At 36.9% G+C, this 18,831-nt stretch overlaps 1 protein-coding gene across 11 annotated transcripts in view; it reads right to left on the reverse strand.

The window, feature by feature from the left end:
* Positions 1-18,831, reverse strand: part of Neo1 (neogenin 1) — a 176,943-nt gene that overhangs the window by 76,200 nt on the left and 81,912 nt on the right. For all 11 annotated transcript variants that reach the window (XM_052762313.1, XM_052762303.1, XM_052762340.1 and 8 more), the window contains exon 7: positions 17,334-17,454. In XM_052762313.1, the coding sequence (XP_052618273.1) occupies positions 17,334-17,454 (121 nt within the window). The remainder of the gene's footprint in view (positions 1-17,333; positions 17,455-18,831) is intronic.

Below are 18,831 nucleotides of genomic sequence, written 5' to 3' on the forward strand. Positions count from 1 at the left end.
TTTCTCTGTGTAGCTTTGCGCCTTTCCTGGAACTCACTTGGTAGTCCAGGCTGGCCTCGAACTCACAGAGATCCACCTGGCTCTGCCTCCCGAGTGCTGGGATTAAAGGCGTGCGCCACGACCGCCCGGCCTATTTTCCATGTATTAAAGGAGGAAGGTAAACACCAACCCAGCTACAAACCCTTCAATCTACAATAGTGACATGCCTGCAAGATATGCTGGTGCAATAGTTGTGTGAGTACAACTGCCAAACAGTCAGGGTCTGTGTAGGGATGGACTACAGTAAGGACCATGAACCACCAACACAGCCAAAGCTATGTATTCCGAGTACCTGGTTTCAGTGCAGGGAACATCATCATAAGGATCAACTCATAGACTTAGATCTTTCTCTGAGGAATGAACTCTACACTAGTGAAGAAGTAATCTTTTGACCTAGGGACACACTCTGTTTGGTTATTATTACTACTGTCATATGTGTGCTCCAGCAGTGAACTGCTAGCTTAAACAAATGACTTATATAAACAATTGAAGGAAGTTATAAAATAAAATACTCCTCCCATTCTGTATGCAGGAGGGGTGTTTCAATATTAAGGAAGTCATCTGACTTTTTCCTGACATTAAAAATAGTCATTTAAAAAGGTGTGTCAGATGTTAATGACGCACCTACCTCAGCAGTGAGCCCCAGAAAAAGACAGCTCTTTCTTTCCACTCTAAACCAAAATGCTGTCTCTCAGATAAGATCTCAATACCCCAGAGAAAATAAGACAAAATGTGTAAAGGGATTTCTACTCATTACCCATTTTGACCAACAAAAAAGAAAAATCAATTTTGCTTCAATGAGCTTAATGATTTGCATTAACTCTAATCATAACAAATTTTCAAGATGTTACATCTGAAAGAACATTAGCATTTTTAAGATTCAGCTTCAGAAACCAAATTCTAGCAATTTTTTAAAAAAAAATCTCTTCAGATTATGAATAAAATGCAAAGGAATTCAAGGAGTTCTAGTAACATCTTTTACAAAACTACTTTAATATACTAAGATTTATGAGTATGAGCTGGAAAAAGCAAAAATTAGGAGAAAAAAAAACCCACCACCAAGTCAGAATCCATATAAAAACCTACATATTTACTTTACGGCTTGGGAGTCTACAGTGTTCAGGTACACCCTGCATAAAGAGACTCAGACAGTAACGCCGGCGCCAAAAGTTTGCTTTTAAAAATGCACACATCCAAAGCATTGGGACAACATTACTTAGGAAGCAACAGTAGCATTGAATGTGGTAATATTAAAATTTTTTCTCAAATGCATGTCAAATTACACTTATTTCTGGTCATTTCATAAGCATGTATCAATTGGGAGGGAGATAGTCTCAATGCCAACATTCTTAAATCTAAAATTAAAAAAATACAATGATCCAGAACTGACACTGTGTAAGATCAAATCTGCAAGCATCCAGATTGTCAGTAATGTCTTTCAGACCCAAATGATATTCTGCCAATTATGATATCATTGTATAATTTAGCATCTTTCAAATATAGCTTCCAATTTAATTATAGTCACACATACTATCCTTCTGGTATCTTTGTGCTACAAAACATTCCTTTATAACAAAATAACAGCATCAAATTCAAATTTAAGTTTGCTCTCTGAAAATTTCCAAGTGCATTATTGAGTCTGCAAAGGGTTTCTTCAATTTAAGTACCAAATACCAAAAATTATCACCATGACTATAAGTTGCTACCTGGGTCTCATAAGTTCTAGTCTTAAAATCTATGAGTGATGATGAGCAAAGATAAAATTCATGTTCAACATTAAACAAACTATTTATACTTTAATTATATGTCAACCTCATCAAAGTTACCTAAAACTAGCATGCATTATGTGATAGCTCAAGCATAATGACAACCAACTTTCCTAACCCAAAAAGACTAAGTAAGGATTAAAATCTTAAGATTTATATAACCCCTCTCCCTTACACTCAACTCAGTAAATCATAGATCTGGTCCTATCTTCTTTTGTAGGGACACCTATCCAACATTTAACAAACAATTACCATGTAAAAGCCTTTAAGGGACACAAAGAAATGTTCTTGCTATCACTTAGTTGACAGCTTTAAATATGACATGTAATTGGTACAGAACTGTTATCAGAGACACCTTGTTTCCCTCCTTGAAACCAGTCAGCATACCTCTTATACAATGTCTTTTAGTGTGACCTCTGCATGTACCTAAAAGCAGCTGAGGTCTTCCAACTGCTATACAAATCCCAATGCTATCTATGACTAGCTATTAAATAATCTGGTTTATATACACCTTCCTGAGATGTTGACTTCTACATCAAATTTCTCTGAATTCTTATAAGTTGATCTGCCCACTATTCTCCCAGTGCATGTTAAATCTTTCTACACTTTGAAACAAATGAATTGCCTGCTTTTTTTCATCTTCATGTAACCTGATCAATCCAGAATCTCACTTATCCTTCTGGGCTCAATTCAAACGCTAGTGTTCAAAAAGCCTTCTTTATCTTGCAAACCTGACAGAAATTATTTCTTCCTGTTTAGAAACAGAGTAATACTTTGGCATTCAGCAGAGTTTACAATACATCCTTTAGACTCATAGAATACAATCTCTGCCCTGGCATTATGAGAACCTTTCAGGTTTAATAAATTTTCTGTTATTGGGGTGACCATTCAATAATATTGTATATACTGTGACACTTCTGAGAGTTTCAGAAGGTACTTTTGGTAATTATGACAGAAGTAAACTACAGTGATCTCAAGTCTACTAGACACTCAGCTATCTTTCCAAAATGATATATAGCTGACCAACCTTGTCAGCAAGCATAACCACAATACTGACATAAAAATCTGATTTTTGAAATTAAAGTAAATGAAGAAAACCACAAACTTTTGTCTTAGAAACATTAAAACTTGCTACTGTAGCATAATTCTGAAGTTGAATTCAGGTATCGGTTCTGACTTTATGCTAACTACTTATTTTAAGACAAGTCATTTAGCTGAATCTCTAAGTCTGTAAAACAAAACACTTAAATAACTAAGATCTATTCTAGCTAGACTGAATTTTTTACATCATCTCCCTTAGTAGCCTGCATAGTAGGGCCTTTGCCAGATAGCTAAGAAAATCTATTTACACAGCACATGTACTCAGTAAAATCCTTGGTTTAACAAATCTGCTTTGTTTTTGAAATGGAGTTTTGCAGTTTATCCCAGGCTGGACTTCAACTCACTATGTACCCCAAGCTGGCCTGGGACTCACATCAATCATCCTGACTTAGCCTCCCAAGTTCTGAGATCACATGTGTGAGTCACCATGCCTAGATCAAATTTGCTTTTAATATTTTAATAAATTATACTTTACCGTACCATTTGTATGATACAATTTGTTATTCAGGAAAAAATATACCACAATGTCCAACATTTACAGACAGTTGTCAAATATGCGATCTACATTTTTTTCTCATATCATTGCTTTAAAAAATAAGAACTCTTAATCTAAAATTACCTTGAAGTAGAATCTATTACAAGTAGATTAAAATATTTCATGTAGAATTTCTAATAGTCTAACTTGGCTGCCTTCAAATTTACAATACAATTTTTGCTATTTTCTGAATGCTTGGATTACAGGTATGAACTATCACACCCAGCTCAGTTTGTTTTATTAATAATATAACTTGGATATTGTGCTAGCTAGTTTTATCTCCATAAGCTAGAGGCATGAAAGAGGAGGGAGCCTCAATTGAGAAAATGTCTCCAAAACACTAAACTATAGACAAGCCTGTATGGCATTTTCTTAGTGATTGATGTGTTAGGCCTGGCCCATTGTAGATGGAGCCACTTGTAGGCTGGTAGTTCTGGGTACTGTAAGAAAGCAGGCTGAGCAAGCCATGGGAAGCAAGCCAGTAAGACAGTACTCTTCCATGGCCTCTGCATCAGCTCCAACCTTCAGGTTCTTGCCCTCACTGCTTCTGATGATGAACTATTATATGGAACTGTGAGTGAAATAAATCCTTCCCTTCCCAAGTTGCTTTTGGTCACAGTGTTTCATCACAGCAATAGTAAGCCTAACTAAGACAGATATTTTCCTACATAGATCCCCTTATTCTTTTTAATATGTTTTACAGCACTCTCTTTATTAGTTTTATTAACTTTATTATTTTCAGATTCATGCTAATTTAAAATAATGAACCATTAAACACTTTGTAACTATAGCTTCAAAATAAATGATTATTAACACATTGTTTGAAACATATGCTAAATTCTCCTTTTTTCTTAGATGAGGGCCTATGTATCCCAGGCTAGCCTTGAACTCACAATCCTCTTGTCTTTATCTCCCAAATGCTGGAACTGTAAGATGGTATCATCACACCCAGGTAAATAGGAAATTACTTTTTAGCTGTACTTTTAAAAAAGTATACTGCTAACAAGAACTCAAAAACATGCCTGTCTGATAGCATGAGTTTTATAGCAAAAAGAAAATAAGTACCAACATGTCCATTAAATACTGGGAAATGAAAAAAAAAATCACAGAAAAACACTACTGTAGATAAAAAGTTTATATGTGAATGTAAATATATGTATATACATAAAAGAACACATGAGCTCCTTTGAATCCTTCAGGTCTCAACTTGACTATCACCACTTCAACAAGGCCATCTTTTCAATATACTTATTTAAATTAATTCCCACTCTATCCTCAATAAGTTTCCCCATTTCCCGTTTTTATTTTATGCGTACATGTGCTTTGCTACAGGTGTGCCTGCGCAACATATGCATGCAGTGACCAAAGAGGCCAAAAGAAGGTGTCTGATCCCCTGGTACTGGATTGCATGCTGTGAGCTGCCTTGTGGGTGATGAGAGAACCTGGGTCCTCTGGGAGAATAGCCAGTGCTCTTAACTGCTGAGCCATTTCTCCAATACCCCTAACAGCACCCCCCTTTTTTTTTGAGACAAGGTCTTATACAGTAGCTCAGACTGTCCTGGAGCTCACTGTATAGTTCTGGTTAGCCTTTAATTTATGGCAATCTTTGTGCCACAAGCTCCCAAGTGCCAGGATTAAAGTTATAAGCCTCCATGCCCACCTCCCTAATAATTCTTTGTATACAGGTGGTGGCAGTGGTGTATGCATATGTGTCCATATGTGTAGGCCAGACTTCAATGTTGAGTGTCTTCTATCACTTTCCAGCTATTTCTTGAGACAAATCTCTCAATAAACTTGATGCTTGCTGATTCAGTTGGATTGGCTAGTTAGTAAGCTCCAGGGATGCCCTGTTTTGGCTTCTCCAGCACTGAGAATACACGCACATACCACCACCACACCTAGTTTTTCATGTGGGTGCTAGGGATCTGAATTTAGGTACCCATGCTTGAATGGCAAGTACTTTACTGAATGAGCAATTTTCAGACCCTGAACACCAATAATTCTTTATCAGAGTGTATTGGTTATTCTTCTTGTCACTGGGGCAAAATATTAATACACAATAGAAATAATTTAGATAAAGGAGGATTTGTTTTAGCTCATAGTTTCATGGCAGAAAAGGCCATGTTGGGACTAGATTGGGCCTGGGTGGTATGAGTTATTAGGATGGTTCCCTCACATCTTAGGCTGGCTACAATTCTCTAGTGAGGTTGCTACATCCCTGTATCTACTAGCCTCACCCCATGTCCAGAAGTTCCACAACTTCCCCAATAGTGACACTAGGTCAAGACCAAGTGTACAGACACATGCACGTGGGGGGTGGGGGTGGGACTGAATTTACATTCAATCCACAACATAGAGCATTCCTTTAATTTCCTTTAAGCATCCACAAAAGCTTAAATTATGCTGTTTATTATTTTAGTTGCTTGATGTTTCTCTACTCTAATAGATAAATGTTCTATGAGGGCAGAAGATAATGTCTGCTTGCTATTTCAACCTTACCACTTAGCACAAACCCACACTTCTGTAAGGTATATGGTATGTTACCACACATATTTACTGAATAACTATGTAAGTGAAGTTTGTGAATAAGGGCTAGCTCTAGAAAGTGAGACCAGGAAAGAGTTAATAGTACATTTACTTTTTTTATCAGACAATTACACATTCTTATTTTTGACAATGAACATGTGTTAGGTCTTTTTAAAAATAGTCCAAGTTTAGTTTTAACTAGACATTTCAGATGCCGTTCAATCTAGTCATAAAAGAATATTTTTTTATTTTACAAATTTAAATTATATATATAATTTATATATATAAAATCATATCTAATATTAAACATATACTCCTAAAATGATTACATTTAGTGGAGTATTTGAAGTGATTAAAAAAAAAAACTAACAATCACCTAATTTAATCCTTTCATTTTACAGAAAACAAAAAGCACAGAATTTCAGTGTCGGACCCAATTAGTAAGTCAGGAGCAGAGAAAACACTGGCATTAGATACATTTGTAATCTTAGACTGTTCCTAGATACAAGGTGGGTGTGGTGGCACCTGACTAATCCTAGCACTCAGGAAGGTAAGACAAAAAGATTGCTGTGGATTTGAGGCCAGCCTGGGCTACAAAGTGACTTCCGGGCCTATCTGGGTTATAAATTGAGAGTCTCAAAAACATAACCAAGAAAGTTCCTAGATAGAGTAATCAAATTACGAGTCAAATTATACCAGTTATCTGGAGTAAAACTTTTCCTAAAGTTATAATTACTAGTACTTAAGCAAAATAATAAATCAGAATTAACCCTTTGATCAACACTAACTAACCTTTACAAGTAATGATTTAGATTTAAAATATTCCACCAATGACTAATAATTTCTTGCTACTTAGCCAACTTTTAATCATGCCAAGCTATTAGTCACCTTTCCCAGAACACCTCTATCACTCAATAACCTCAGAACTATATGGAATTTTTGACAAATGTTTCAGTCAAATAAAATGAAAAAACAAAACAAAACAGCCACTCATAATACTCAGTATGTATCCTTATCTACCATGGCCATGATATCCTAGAAGTCATTTAATGTGATGGTAAAGTGTGAATTTCCTTTACTACAAACAAGCTCATGTTACTTCCTTTTCATCAGCCCCTCTTCCTCCTGCAACAACAACAACAAAACTTGCCAATTATCAGGCCTTTTGACAGGACATACATTTAAAAAGTGTATTTCTATGGTTTTTATATTCCAGTCTTACAAGACAATTTGGAGGCTATTTTTAAATTCAAACAAACAAGAAGAAAGGATAATGAAAAGTGAACAATATTTTCCCTCAGGTTTTGCTACCTTTAACATTCCTGAAAAGAGTTCTTTCTTTCTTTCTCTTGTTTTTTTTTTTTTTTTTTTTTTTTTTTAAGATATAGTCTCCCTATGTAGTCCAAGGCTGGCCTGGAATTCATAATTTTCCTGTCTCTGCCTTCCAAGTGCTAGGATTACCAGGCATGCAGCCCTCATACCATCCTACTTAGCTGCACTAATTTTACTAACTTACTAATTAAGAAAATCTTTCAACAGACAACTATTAAAAACAGGCACTAATTTGAAATGTCATAATATAGAAGTTAATTCCATTTTATGTTCAATTAAGTATTTTAAAAGAGTCTACAAAACCAAGAGTTGCTGCTGCCAGACATAGTGGTGTGCAATGAAATTCCAGCATTGAGAAGGCTGAGGATAGTGAGCTCACTGCTAACCTGACTTACACAGACGGATATCTCAAAAACAAACCAAAACCAATACCAAAAGAAGTAACAAAGAGTGTTTCTGTTACTGAAAATGCATAAAATAAATCATATTTTTATTTTTTCTTAAAATTATTACACTTTGCTTATTTATTTGTATGTATTATATATGTGTATGTGTGGACAGGCATAGCATACATATGAAAAATCAGAGGACAACTCGAGGGAGTTAGTTCTCTCCTTCCATCATATGGGTTCTGGGAATTGAACTCAGATCATCAGGTTTGGTGGCAGGTGCCTTTACGCACTGAGTGATCTTGCCAGCTCCATCTTACATTTTAAATGTTTTAAGAAACTTTGCTCAGCCTTGGTGCAGGGAGGAGGGGACTGGACCTGCCTCAACTGAATCTACCAGGCTGGGCTGAATCCTCAGGGGAGACCTTGCCTTGGAGGAGGTGGGAATGGGGGGCGGGTGGATTGACGGGGGAAGGCTGGAGGGGTGGGCGGAGGGAGGACAGGGGAATCCGTGGCTGATATGTAAAATTAAATTAATTATAAAATGAAGAAAAAAAAGAAAAAAGAAAATGCTGAAACAATGCTTCTCAAATTCGACCTCCCAATTCAGGAGGAAATTGTGTTTTCTGATGACATGACATAAAACATCTCATATAGGAACACTGAGAGCGCGCCACTGGTTTCCTCCACTGTGCTACTGCAGGCTGTACAGGGATGTACTAACAATCATCTGCAGTTTCTACTTCTCCCAACAGTTTTTCAGAGTCATAGCACATTTCCTCCTAGATCTGCCTTTCTGCTCCCATCCTTGTGTTTTCATCCTTTCACTTCTCTTTTCCTTTATTCTACTCCAATTTTTCCTTTTAAAAGGTCTTGAGTGAAATACACGTCCACCAATGAGAAATAATCACAGACTATTACCGTTTGTGATGTAGTCTGGTAGCTGGCAAACAGTGTCTACAAGGGGCAAGAGACACTTCCAGGTTTTATAGACCATCTAATCTCTAAACTACTGACTTTTAACATTACAGTATGAAAAGACCACAAACAAGACATAGATAATTTGTCAACAAATGTGTATGTCTATGGTCCAATGAAAAATGCAGGAAATGGATGGATCTGGCCTACGAGGCATACTTTGCCAACTTAATCTAGTCCATTTATTAAAGTTGTCTTTTAAAATATTAATGAGTCTGCTAAAAACAAAGAAGCAAAGAACCTAGACAAACAAGAAGGATACAAAGTGAGAGGGTTTGGGGAATGATATATAGCCACCACATATCACTGCTGGGGTCACAATGCTACTAAATACAAGGGTAAAGAGGCTCAAAGTAAGCTAATTTTCATCATTCCTCTTTTATGCTGTTCAAGCCTCTGCCTATATCCTGCCAAATTAAAGGGCATCACGGGGGCCTGACAGAATCTTCTCTACCTCATGCAATACAAAATCACTGTCCTCTGAAAGAGACTAGTTGTGAATGCTGACCTTCCACTGATAATGTTACTAGTAGAAGGTCGTCAGTACTATGTGTCTGGTGACTTTTTATCTTTTAACAATGACTAAAAAGTTGAGTTTAGTACTTTAAAAAAAAAAAGGAAAAAGCCTTTCAGATTATGTAATCTGAAAACACCGAAAAAATACAATTCATCAAAGTGACTAATTAATGTAAACATTTTGGGAAAGTGAATGCTTAACTATATTTGTATAGTTTTTAAATTCAGATCTGATCTATTTAGCTTTGTATCTTTTCTACTTGAAATTCTATACTGAGATTTCCTCATTATTAAAAAGTGTTAAGCTGTTCTATAATTATTTTCATTTCATTCTATTTTTAATATTTAAGTAATTTCCTATTCTTTCCCTTTATTCCTATTTCTTTTTCTTTTTAAATCACTAATGGTGATATTAAGTCTTTTTCTAAATCTGATTTCTAAGAAAAAAAAACTCCTAAATATTAATGGGTTAAATTAGTAATTTTTAAGATTTAACTATAAAAATGCTTTTATTAAATGATACAAAGATTTACAATTTCTTTAAGAAAGATACAAACCTATTCATATCCTATTCATCTATCATAAACAATATGTTAAAAGAAAAACTACCATTGAATTTACTACTTTATCTCTTCCTACTATGAGTTGTATGCAATGAATTTTGTTTCTGTTCTTCAAGTCTTCATTTCATTTTCAAAGGATATTTTTAATTGAAAACAATTTACTCATTTAATTTACTACTTTATCTTTTCCTACTATGAGTTGTATGCAATGAATTTTCTCAGTTTCTGTTCTGAAAACGTGTTCATTTCATTTTCATTTTTGAAGGATACTTTTACTGGATAGATAACTTACTTGGGTTGCTTTAGTTTTGGCAAAAAAAAAAGTCTACTGTAATTCTTTAAAACTTATTATTTTTATTTTGAGTATGGGTGTTTTGTTTGCATGCATGTTTGTGCACTACAATGTGTGCCTGGTGCTTACAGAGGCCAGAAGAGGTTGTCTGGTCTCTTGAAACTCAGTTACAGACTATTGTGAGCCACCATGTAGGTGCTGAGCCTTGAATGTGGATCCTCTGGAAGAGCAGCCAGTGCTCTTAATCACTGAACCATTTCTCCAGGCCCATCCTTGTTCTTCTGCAGGTAAATGTCTTTTGTTGCTATTTATTTTTGATATTATAATTTAATTACATTTCTCTCTTCCCTTTCCTCCTTCCTTTCCTCATATGCTCCTCCCAGGTTTCCTTCAAAGTGATGGCCTCTTTTTTCAGTTATTGCATGTATATATGTATTTTCACATACATATGTATTCCTAAATATGACATGTTGAGTCCATATAATGCTACCTGTACCTATGTTTTCATAGCATTCCTTTGGCAGTGGACAACCAACTGGTGTACTCTTCCCCTGGAAAGATCACCTCTCCTCGCAGCTTTACTCAGTTGCCTATAGTTCTTGTGGTGGGTTGAGACTCATCTGGTTCGTCATGTTCGTTGGTGTCATTCTTATTCAGCTCATGTTTGGGCAGTCATTTTGGTGAGACTTTATGGGTATACCTTCTGATATGACACAATCTCACACCAAACTCCCCGATCCTCTGGCTCTTACAATCTTTCCACTTCCTCTTCCACAGTGTTCTTTGAGCATTAGGTACAGAATTATTTAGAAGATGTATCCATTGGGACTGTTTTATATGGTGATATTTGTGCTGAAATGTGATTTTATTTGTATGTTAATAAATAAAGTTGCTTGCATGGGGGTCAGAGCTAATAGCAAGCCATAGCAGAAGCTGGGTGGCGGTGGCGCACACCTTTAATCCTGATCACATGACAGGCAGATCTCTGTGTGTTCAAGGATACAGCCAGCATGGAGACACACACCTTTAATCTCAATACCAACCATAGAGACCTACAGGCCTGTATAGACAGGCAGTGACGAGGAGGTCATGTGGCTGGGTTTACAACCAATGAGAAGGCAGAACAGAAAGTCAATAAAAAGACAGATGCACAGGAAGTAGGCCTCTTTCTGAGGGGAAGGACGGCAGTGGCAGTGAAGGGTAAGAAAGGGGTTTTAGTCTCAGCTCTCAGCTATTGCTCTGACCTCTTGGGCTTTTAACACTGCATTTGGCTCTGCATTTCTTATTTAATAAGACTGTTACATCTACATTGTGCTTGTTTTGTTTTGAATTTCACAATTTTCTTATGTTTAGTCTTCAATTTAACCATGATGCAGACAGGTGCATTTTCTTTCACTATCAACACCATTATTACTATTATCACTTTGGAGTTAAGCTTACATCTGAGCTGATTTTTGGATCTGTCGTTTAATTCTCTCCCTGACTACCTAGTACTGGTTACTCAACCCAGAGCCCCACTCATGCTAGGCAAGTATGCTACCACCGAGCTACACCCTCTCATCCTGTGTTTTTAAAAATCACAATCATGGACTGGAGACATAGCTCAGCCATTAAAAGCTAAGGCTCACAACCAAAAAAAAATGACAGCTATTGCCTATTTAAATATTTCCTTTGCTCTGTTCTTATCTTCTTTGTCCTTTAAGACTCAAATTAGTTTATGCTAGCCAAAAATGGCCCCAGTCAATAATACTCCATTATATGGATATACCATAGTTCACCCATTCACATACTGAAGACTATTTTAATTGTTCCAAGTTGTGGAGCTTGGGGATAAAGGTGCTATAAACATTTGAGTGCACATTCTTATGGATGTAATTTTTCAACTTAGGTGAATACCAAGAAATATGATTACTGGACCATGTTAAGGATGGTATCATTTGGTTTTCAGTTCTTTGTTTTGGTTCATTTTGTAGTCTGTAAAGCCATGTCTTGAGTAGTTTTTAAAAGAAAAGTCTATAAGGAATGGCAAGTGGATGGTATACTTCCTAGTGTCTTTGCAGTGAATTTACATAAAGAAGTAAAAAAAATTCTTGAATCTGGTTCTGTTGACTTATATCTTTCAACACTGAACAGGCTTTTTCCTTTGCTTTTTTTGGGGTCTATTAATTTTTCACTGAGTGATGAAAAAGCATTTAGAGCCATGTTAAGAGTTGAGTATCATTTACACCTAGGCACTGGTATGCCTGTTCTTTGTCAAACTATTAGAGTGGAGTTTAGTCAACACAGTCAGGAACTGAGTTTGGTATAGATTTAGTTGTTACAGTTACCTGCTGTATACAACAGGCTTCAAAGTGCTCTGTAGCTAAGACTAACACTGTCATATGTTCAGAGATAGAAGGCTTCCCCCAACTACTCTTTCCTTTCAGCTTTCAAACATTTCTGGACACTATTACAAAAGGAATTTCCCATCAGGCTCATGACCTTTCTCAAGAGAAAGGCTTTCTGCCTTGGTTCTAGGTTCATAGCTGAAGTAGATGCAAGTCTCTGTTGTCCTTGAACAGCTTCAATTTTAGGTAGGCTCTGTGATTCTTTCTATGGCAGGCTAAGTCTGCTCTGTACTATGCTGATCTTAGGTGGGCAGTTTTTAAACACCACTCTCCTCTTTAATAGAAAAGGGCTTCTTGCTATCAGTGCCTTCTGGAGTCTAAAATAATATTCTGACCCTCTTTTAAGGCAGAGCTTCTCTTCTGTCCTTCCCTTCAGCAATAATGATTTTCCCCTGTGTTCTGAGTTTCTCCCAAGAGCAGAGAGTGCAGTTCAGTAGTAGAGGACTTACCCAGCATGTGCAAGGCCTTATGTTCAACTCTTAGTAGTATCCTGCATATCTCCCCACCCCTAGCCCAGGTCCAAGGTGTGTGTGTGTGTGTGTGTGTGTGTGTGTGTGTGTGTGTGTGTGTGTGTGCGCGTGCGCGCACGCCTGTGTGTGTCTGTGTCACAGAAGAGTTTCTCTTCACAGAAGGAATTCGGTTTCTAAACTTTCTCTAGAAATATCTGAAATAAGTAGGTTTTCTGTTTCCCTTCCATGGGTTTGAGGCTTATAGAAGGATCCAAGGAAAAGCGAGAGGCTTATGTCTATCTCCCAACAGGACAGAACACCCTCTTCATTTCTAGACCCGAGAGACAACTTTGATCCTCCTATTCTAAATTTCTTCTCAACCGGGAATACTATGTGGAACACCAGGAAAATTTATCTGAAAGCAAACAAGAGATCCCTTGGAGTCTGGGTCTTCCATATCTTCCAAACTAGTGCATACTTGGCCTTAAATAATTAGCTAAAATTGAAAGCCCCCCCCCATCCCATTTCTGGCAGTCATTTCAATCTCTTGTGGTAAGCTAAAGATAAAACAATTCCTATAACCCAACACATAGGCTGTGAGGCAGGGAAACCTGCCCTACTTGGCTGCTTTATTAGCTCAGCTCTCAGATGGGCTAGAGAAGCTGGCTCTTGTCTTCACTCCTGCCTTCTTGTTGAGGCAGGCTTTTGCTATACAATTCTCCAGCCTCAGCTTCTCCAGTGCATGCATGACCACACTCAACTTGCCTTCCTTTTCTGTTTTTGCAGTTTTATTATCATTCTTCCAGTCATCAGATAAAATCTTGGGAATATTTCTGATTTTTCTGTAGTGATATTTAATTTCCAATCTGATGGCAATATCTGAATGATTTAGATCACCAATGTCCCTTTGTCAAGGTCATTTTTTTCTATCTGTCTAGTACATGTAATTATTATCTCCTAACCAGTTTGTACTCTGCCATCCATTAGAATGTCTTAGCACTGCTGCATTGCTTTGATTTTTAATCATGGTCATTAGCTCTTCTATGCTACTTTATTTGTACCATAAAACATGAAAGCAGCTCCACTAAGGTTGTATAAATCTTATATTCTTTACTGTATTATAAATACCATAAAGACAGCGATCAGGTATTGTAAATTGCTATATTCCCTTTTTTAGCTATCTTACATAAATATTTGTCTTAAAAATCAAAACATTAAGGGGCTGGAAAGATGGCTCAGCAGTAAAAAGCACTTACAGCTCTTACAGAGGACCCGAGTTCAGCTCCCAGCACCCATGTTGGGTGACTCACAATCACCTTTAAGTCCAGCTCGAGACATCCAATGCCTCTGGACTCTGTGAGCACCTGAACTCACATACATATATTCACATACAGACACATACACATAACTTAAAAATCTTTTATCTTTAGATAAAACATCGAAAGTCAGCTGGGCGGTGGTGGCGCACGCCTGTAATCCCAGCACTCGGGAGGCAGAGGCAGGTGGATCTCTGTGAGAACAAGGCCAGCCTGGTCTACAGAGCTAGTCCAGGACAGGCTCCAAAGCTACAGAGAAAGCCTGTCTTTAAAAAAAAAAAAAAAAAAATCAAAAGTCAGGGACGGTGCCAAATGTCTCCTATAGTTCTAATCTTGAGAGATTGAAGTAAGAGCATCACTTAAGCTAAGAAATATGAGACCTGGGCAACACAGTAAGACACTTACCACCCTCCCCCATCTCAAAAATAAGTAAGCAGGGGCTGGAGATATAGCTCAGCGGTTAAGAGGAATGACTACTCTTGCATAGAACCAGGTCCCTAAAACCACATCAAGCAGGTCACAACCACCTGTAACTCCAGTTCCAGGGGACTTGAAGCTTGGCCTCCAAGGGACCATGATGCACACACAGACAAGCTTGCACACACACATACATATAAATTAATTCTTAAGCAAATAAAAAATAAAATGGCAAAAATAAGAAACATTTAATAAACATGGGACTTACAACCTTCTAATAGCCTATGACTTGTCAGTGTGTTGTCAATGTGATTACAACAACAAAAAAATTCCCAAAGCCCACATATGTTCTCAAAGCCAGAGAACACACACAATTAATAAACTTATTATACCACCAAGCACATTCAGAGGAAAGCTCCATTTAGGATGCTCCTAACACAGTCATCCATTTACACTAGTAAGATTTCTATTAGTAATCACAAACATGTGAATATGCTAAATACCTCTAAAGTTTCTTAGAAAGTCATTGCCATTGTACTTCAAACAACAAAACATATAAAAAAAAAAAAACCCACAAAACAAAAAAAAACCAACCAAAACCAACATTACCTCACTCACTCAGCTGGTACCCAATTTGGGATTTTTTTATTTTACAAACTTGAAAAGTTGCTAGAGTCATCTTCAATGAAAGGGAGAAAGGTATAATCACAGAAATAGGGTAAAAAAGCTGCTCAAATATTTTATACCTTTTACAATATTATTTTCAAGTATATTTTAAAATAGCATCGACAAATCCCATACGCTATTTTAGTGAAAAGTCAGCAAAGGTGCCAGCTCTGTCAATTAGCTTCCCTGGTCAAGCTATAGCGGTCAGAGGGACCTGCTGGAATTACAGTACTATGTGACTGTATTTGACTAAGATGTCCAAAGATCAGAAGTCCAAATGCTACCTTGATCATGCATTCACAGAAAAACACTCAAAATGGAAGGAAGAAAAAAAGAAGAAAGCTTTAGTTGCTAAAATACGTCCAATGATCACCCTCACCAATTTAAAACTGAACTGCTACACAACAGCAATTTAGTATGAAAACATACTCATATAAAAGGTTCAATGCAACATTGTTCATAATGGCAAAACAAAAAACAACAATAACAACAACTTAAAAAAAGAGGACAACTTAAATGCAACCAAACAGGGAATAAATTATATAAAACTACATATATATTCTATCCAATAATGAATGTTGTTATTTTGTTACCATGGAAAGATGTCCATTGGAATGATGTTGCAAGAAAACAGAGTTATGAAAAGACATACATTTCCTCTGTGTGCTCCTATACAACACTCCTAGGTGGTAGGATTTAGAATTAGTGCCTTCCTTCCAGTTCCAAATTCAAGTTTTACTTCCTGCTCCACAAAACGAAGCCAGGCACTTTTAGTACAGTTTTTCCTTTTCTCAGCTGACATACATGTTACACATATCAGCACAAGCACTAGAGACACCAACTGCAGAGAGGACTTCCTCGTTAGCTCCCATGTGCAGGTTCTGATAGCCAACTTCTTTCCACAACACACAACCTCTTGGGTGTTTTTGCAGAAAATGCCTCTGATGAGATATGAACTTATGATCTACTCTCCTCACACCCTAAAAAGTAAATTCAAAGTTTCAACAGCAAAGCACTACATCTACTTTTCTGTCACCTAGTAAACCAGAGCCACATTCTTTCCAAAAATGTCTGGATTTCAGCCTTATGTGAACGTCTTTCTCTGCAGACTCTATCTATACCCAGGTGCTATTGCTGCTTGTTATACATGCCAATGCTAATATAAGAGGTCTTTTCTTACTACCTAAATCCTTAATACTCTCTAGAATTAATAACTCTTTACATTAAGCTTTCCCTGTTCAAATTACAGTGTTTTCCTCAATTCCTACACCCTTCTCTATTTTTCAATGTTCATGGAATTTACTTTGCATAATAAACAAGTATTTTTTAATGATAATCAGAAAAGGCACACTAATTTTCTTTCGGAAAAACAACAAAAATTTAGTGCAAATATTAAGTGGTTTTCCTTATAAGGCAGAAATACAATTGTGAGATCAACACAAGTGGGTTCTGATAAACACTTGTGTAGACTTCCAGCTTTTCTCTTCTTTTTTAACATTATCTGAAAATGTATCTCTAAATAATTTTATTTTTTAAATATCTTTTTCTTTCTTTCTTTTTTTTTTTCAAGACAGGGTTTCTCTTTGTATCCCTGGCTGTCTGGGAACTCACTCTGTAGACCAGGTTGGTTTCAAAATTAGAGATCTGCCTGCCTCTGCCTCCCAAGAGTTGGCATTAAAGGTGCGTGCCACCACCCGGCTGTGTTTAAATGTGTGTGTGTGTGTATGAGTATTTGGTCTGAATATATGTATGTGCAACACATGTGGTACCCAAAGAGACCAAAAGAGGGAATCAGATCTCCTGGAACTGGAGTTAAAAATGGTTGTTAGGCACCATGTGGGTGCTGGGAATCGAACCTGGGTCTTCTGAAAGAGCAGGCAATGCTCTTGCCTGCTGAAGCCCTTGAAGTAATTGAAGTGAAAGAAATGACTTAAGACTGCTGCTCTTTTGCTTGTAGTTGTGTCACATGCTGGGCTTTACCAAGCAAGCCATCACAAGGCAACCTGGAGTAATAGTGCCTCCAATACAAGCTCCTTCAGCTCACTGCTGCTCCCCTCTTACCATGCTCAAGGATTATCAGCTGGGCTCCAGCTTGTGTATTTCCAACATCATTCTCAGCAATGCATTGATAGAACCCTTCATCTGATTTCACCAGACCCAACACTTGCAGATTATGTTCCTTCTAAGGAAGAAAAACATACATAAAATTTTATGCCTAATTGATGAACATGAGCTTAAAACCTCAAGGATATGTTCTCAAGGAAATGGAAGAAATATTGTTATTAGCATAAATGTTGCTTTAAAATAAAAAAAACATGTAAATACTGATAAAATAAAAATGCTAATTTAACCACAACAGACTGTTTAATGTTAAATGCTCACAAACTTTTTAACATGAGATTATGCATTTCAGAAACAGAAAATACATCCCCACAGAAAATGAATTACTTATATGACAAATTTGTAAAATGACACTGTTTTTAAAACAATTATTTTTGAGCTTTTTACTGAGTATTATGTAAAGACCTTCAGGTATGCCATTTAATATTTATTATAAAACCTAAACAATCCTATTAGTAAGATATTAGATAATGGTAGTATTAGTAGGTAACAATAATACTAATAATACCTAATACATATAAAGTAAAGTGCAATTATGACAAAGAATTATTAAATATATTTAACATCTTTTTTCTCACGCTGGAATCTGGGAAACTGACTAATTAGATTAGGCTAGCTGGCCAGTGAGCCTCTAGAATTCACTTGTCTCCATCTCCACAGCACAGGCATTTCAACACAAAACTTCTTATGTGGGTTTCTCCTGGTGACTGTACTCAGGCCTTCATGATTACATGAGATAAGATAGACTGAGATATCAATCCAGCCCCACATTTAACTTTTTGCATTTACATTTTGTTACAGTTTTGAGACAGTCTCAAGGAGTGACCTAATCTGGCCTCAGGCTCACTATCTTCTTGCCTTTACCTCCTGAGGACTGGGTTTACAAGTAAGTTATCACCATGTCTTGCTTGTATCTACTTCAAAAATTCTTTTAACTAATATATGCAAGTTAAATTAAAAGGCACTATGTGATGATGCACTCACTTTCTAAAAGGGTTTTTGTTTGTTAGAATGGTTAGCATGGGATCATTCTTACTTTGAAAGGTATGTGCCCTGATTTATGATTTTTTTTAGTTAAGTTTTGTATAATTTATTGTATAATTAATTGATATGTTTTTCAAAATTATCATCTTTCTGTACTTCCAGAGAGACCTGGATGTGGTGGCTTATGCACTTAGGAAGCAGAAACAGGTTGATTTCTGTGATTTCCAGACCAGTTCGGTCTACATAGTGAGTTCCAGGGCAGCCAGAGCTACAGTTGAGATCCCGGGGGTTGGGGTGGGGGGAGGAGAGGAGGTAAAGGAGAGGGGAGGTGGAGGGGAGGAGAGACCTGCTCCTTGAAAACAGCTGTGAAGGCAATGAGGAACAGGCATGTGTGCACACACTGTATGTCTCAGGAAATGCTGATAGCTACATTTAAGAGCACTAGACTGTGGTG

The sequence above is a fragment of the Peromyscus californicus genome, unplaced genomic scaffold (genome assembly GCF_007827085.1).
Source record: "Peromyscus californicus insignis strain IS unplaced genomic scaffold, ASM782708v3 Scaffold_11__1_contigs__length_118956290, whole genome shotgun sequence".
NCBI lineage: Eukaryota > Metazoa > Chordata > Mammalia > Rodentia > Cricetidae > Peromyscus > Peromyscus californicus.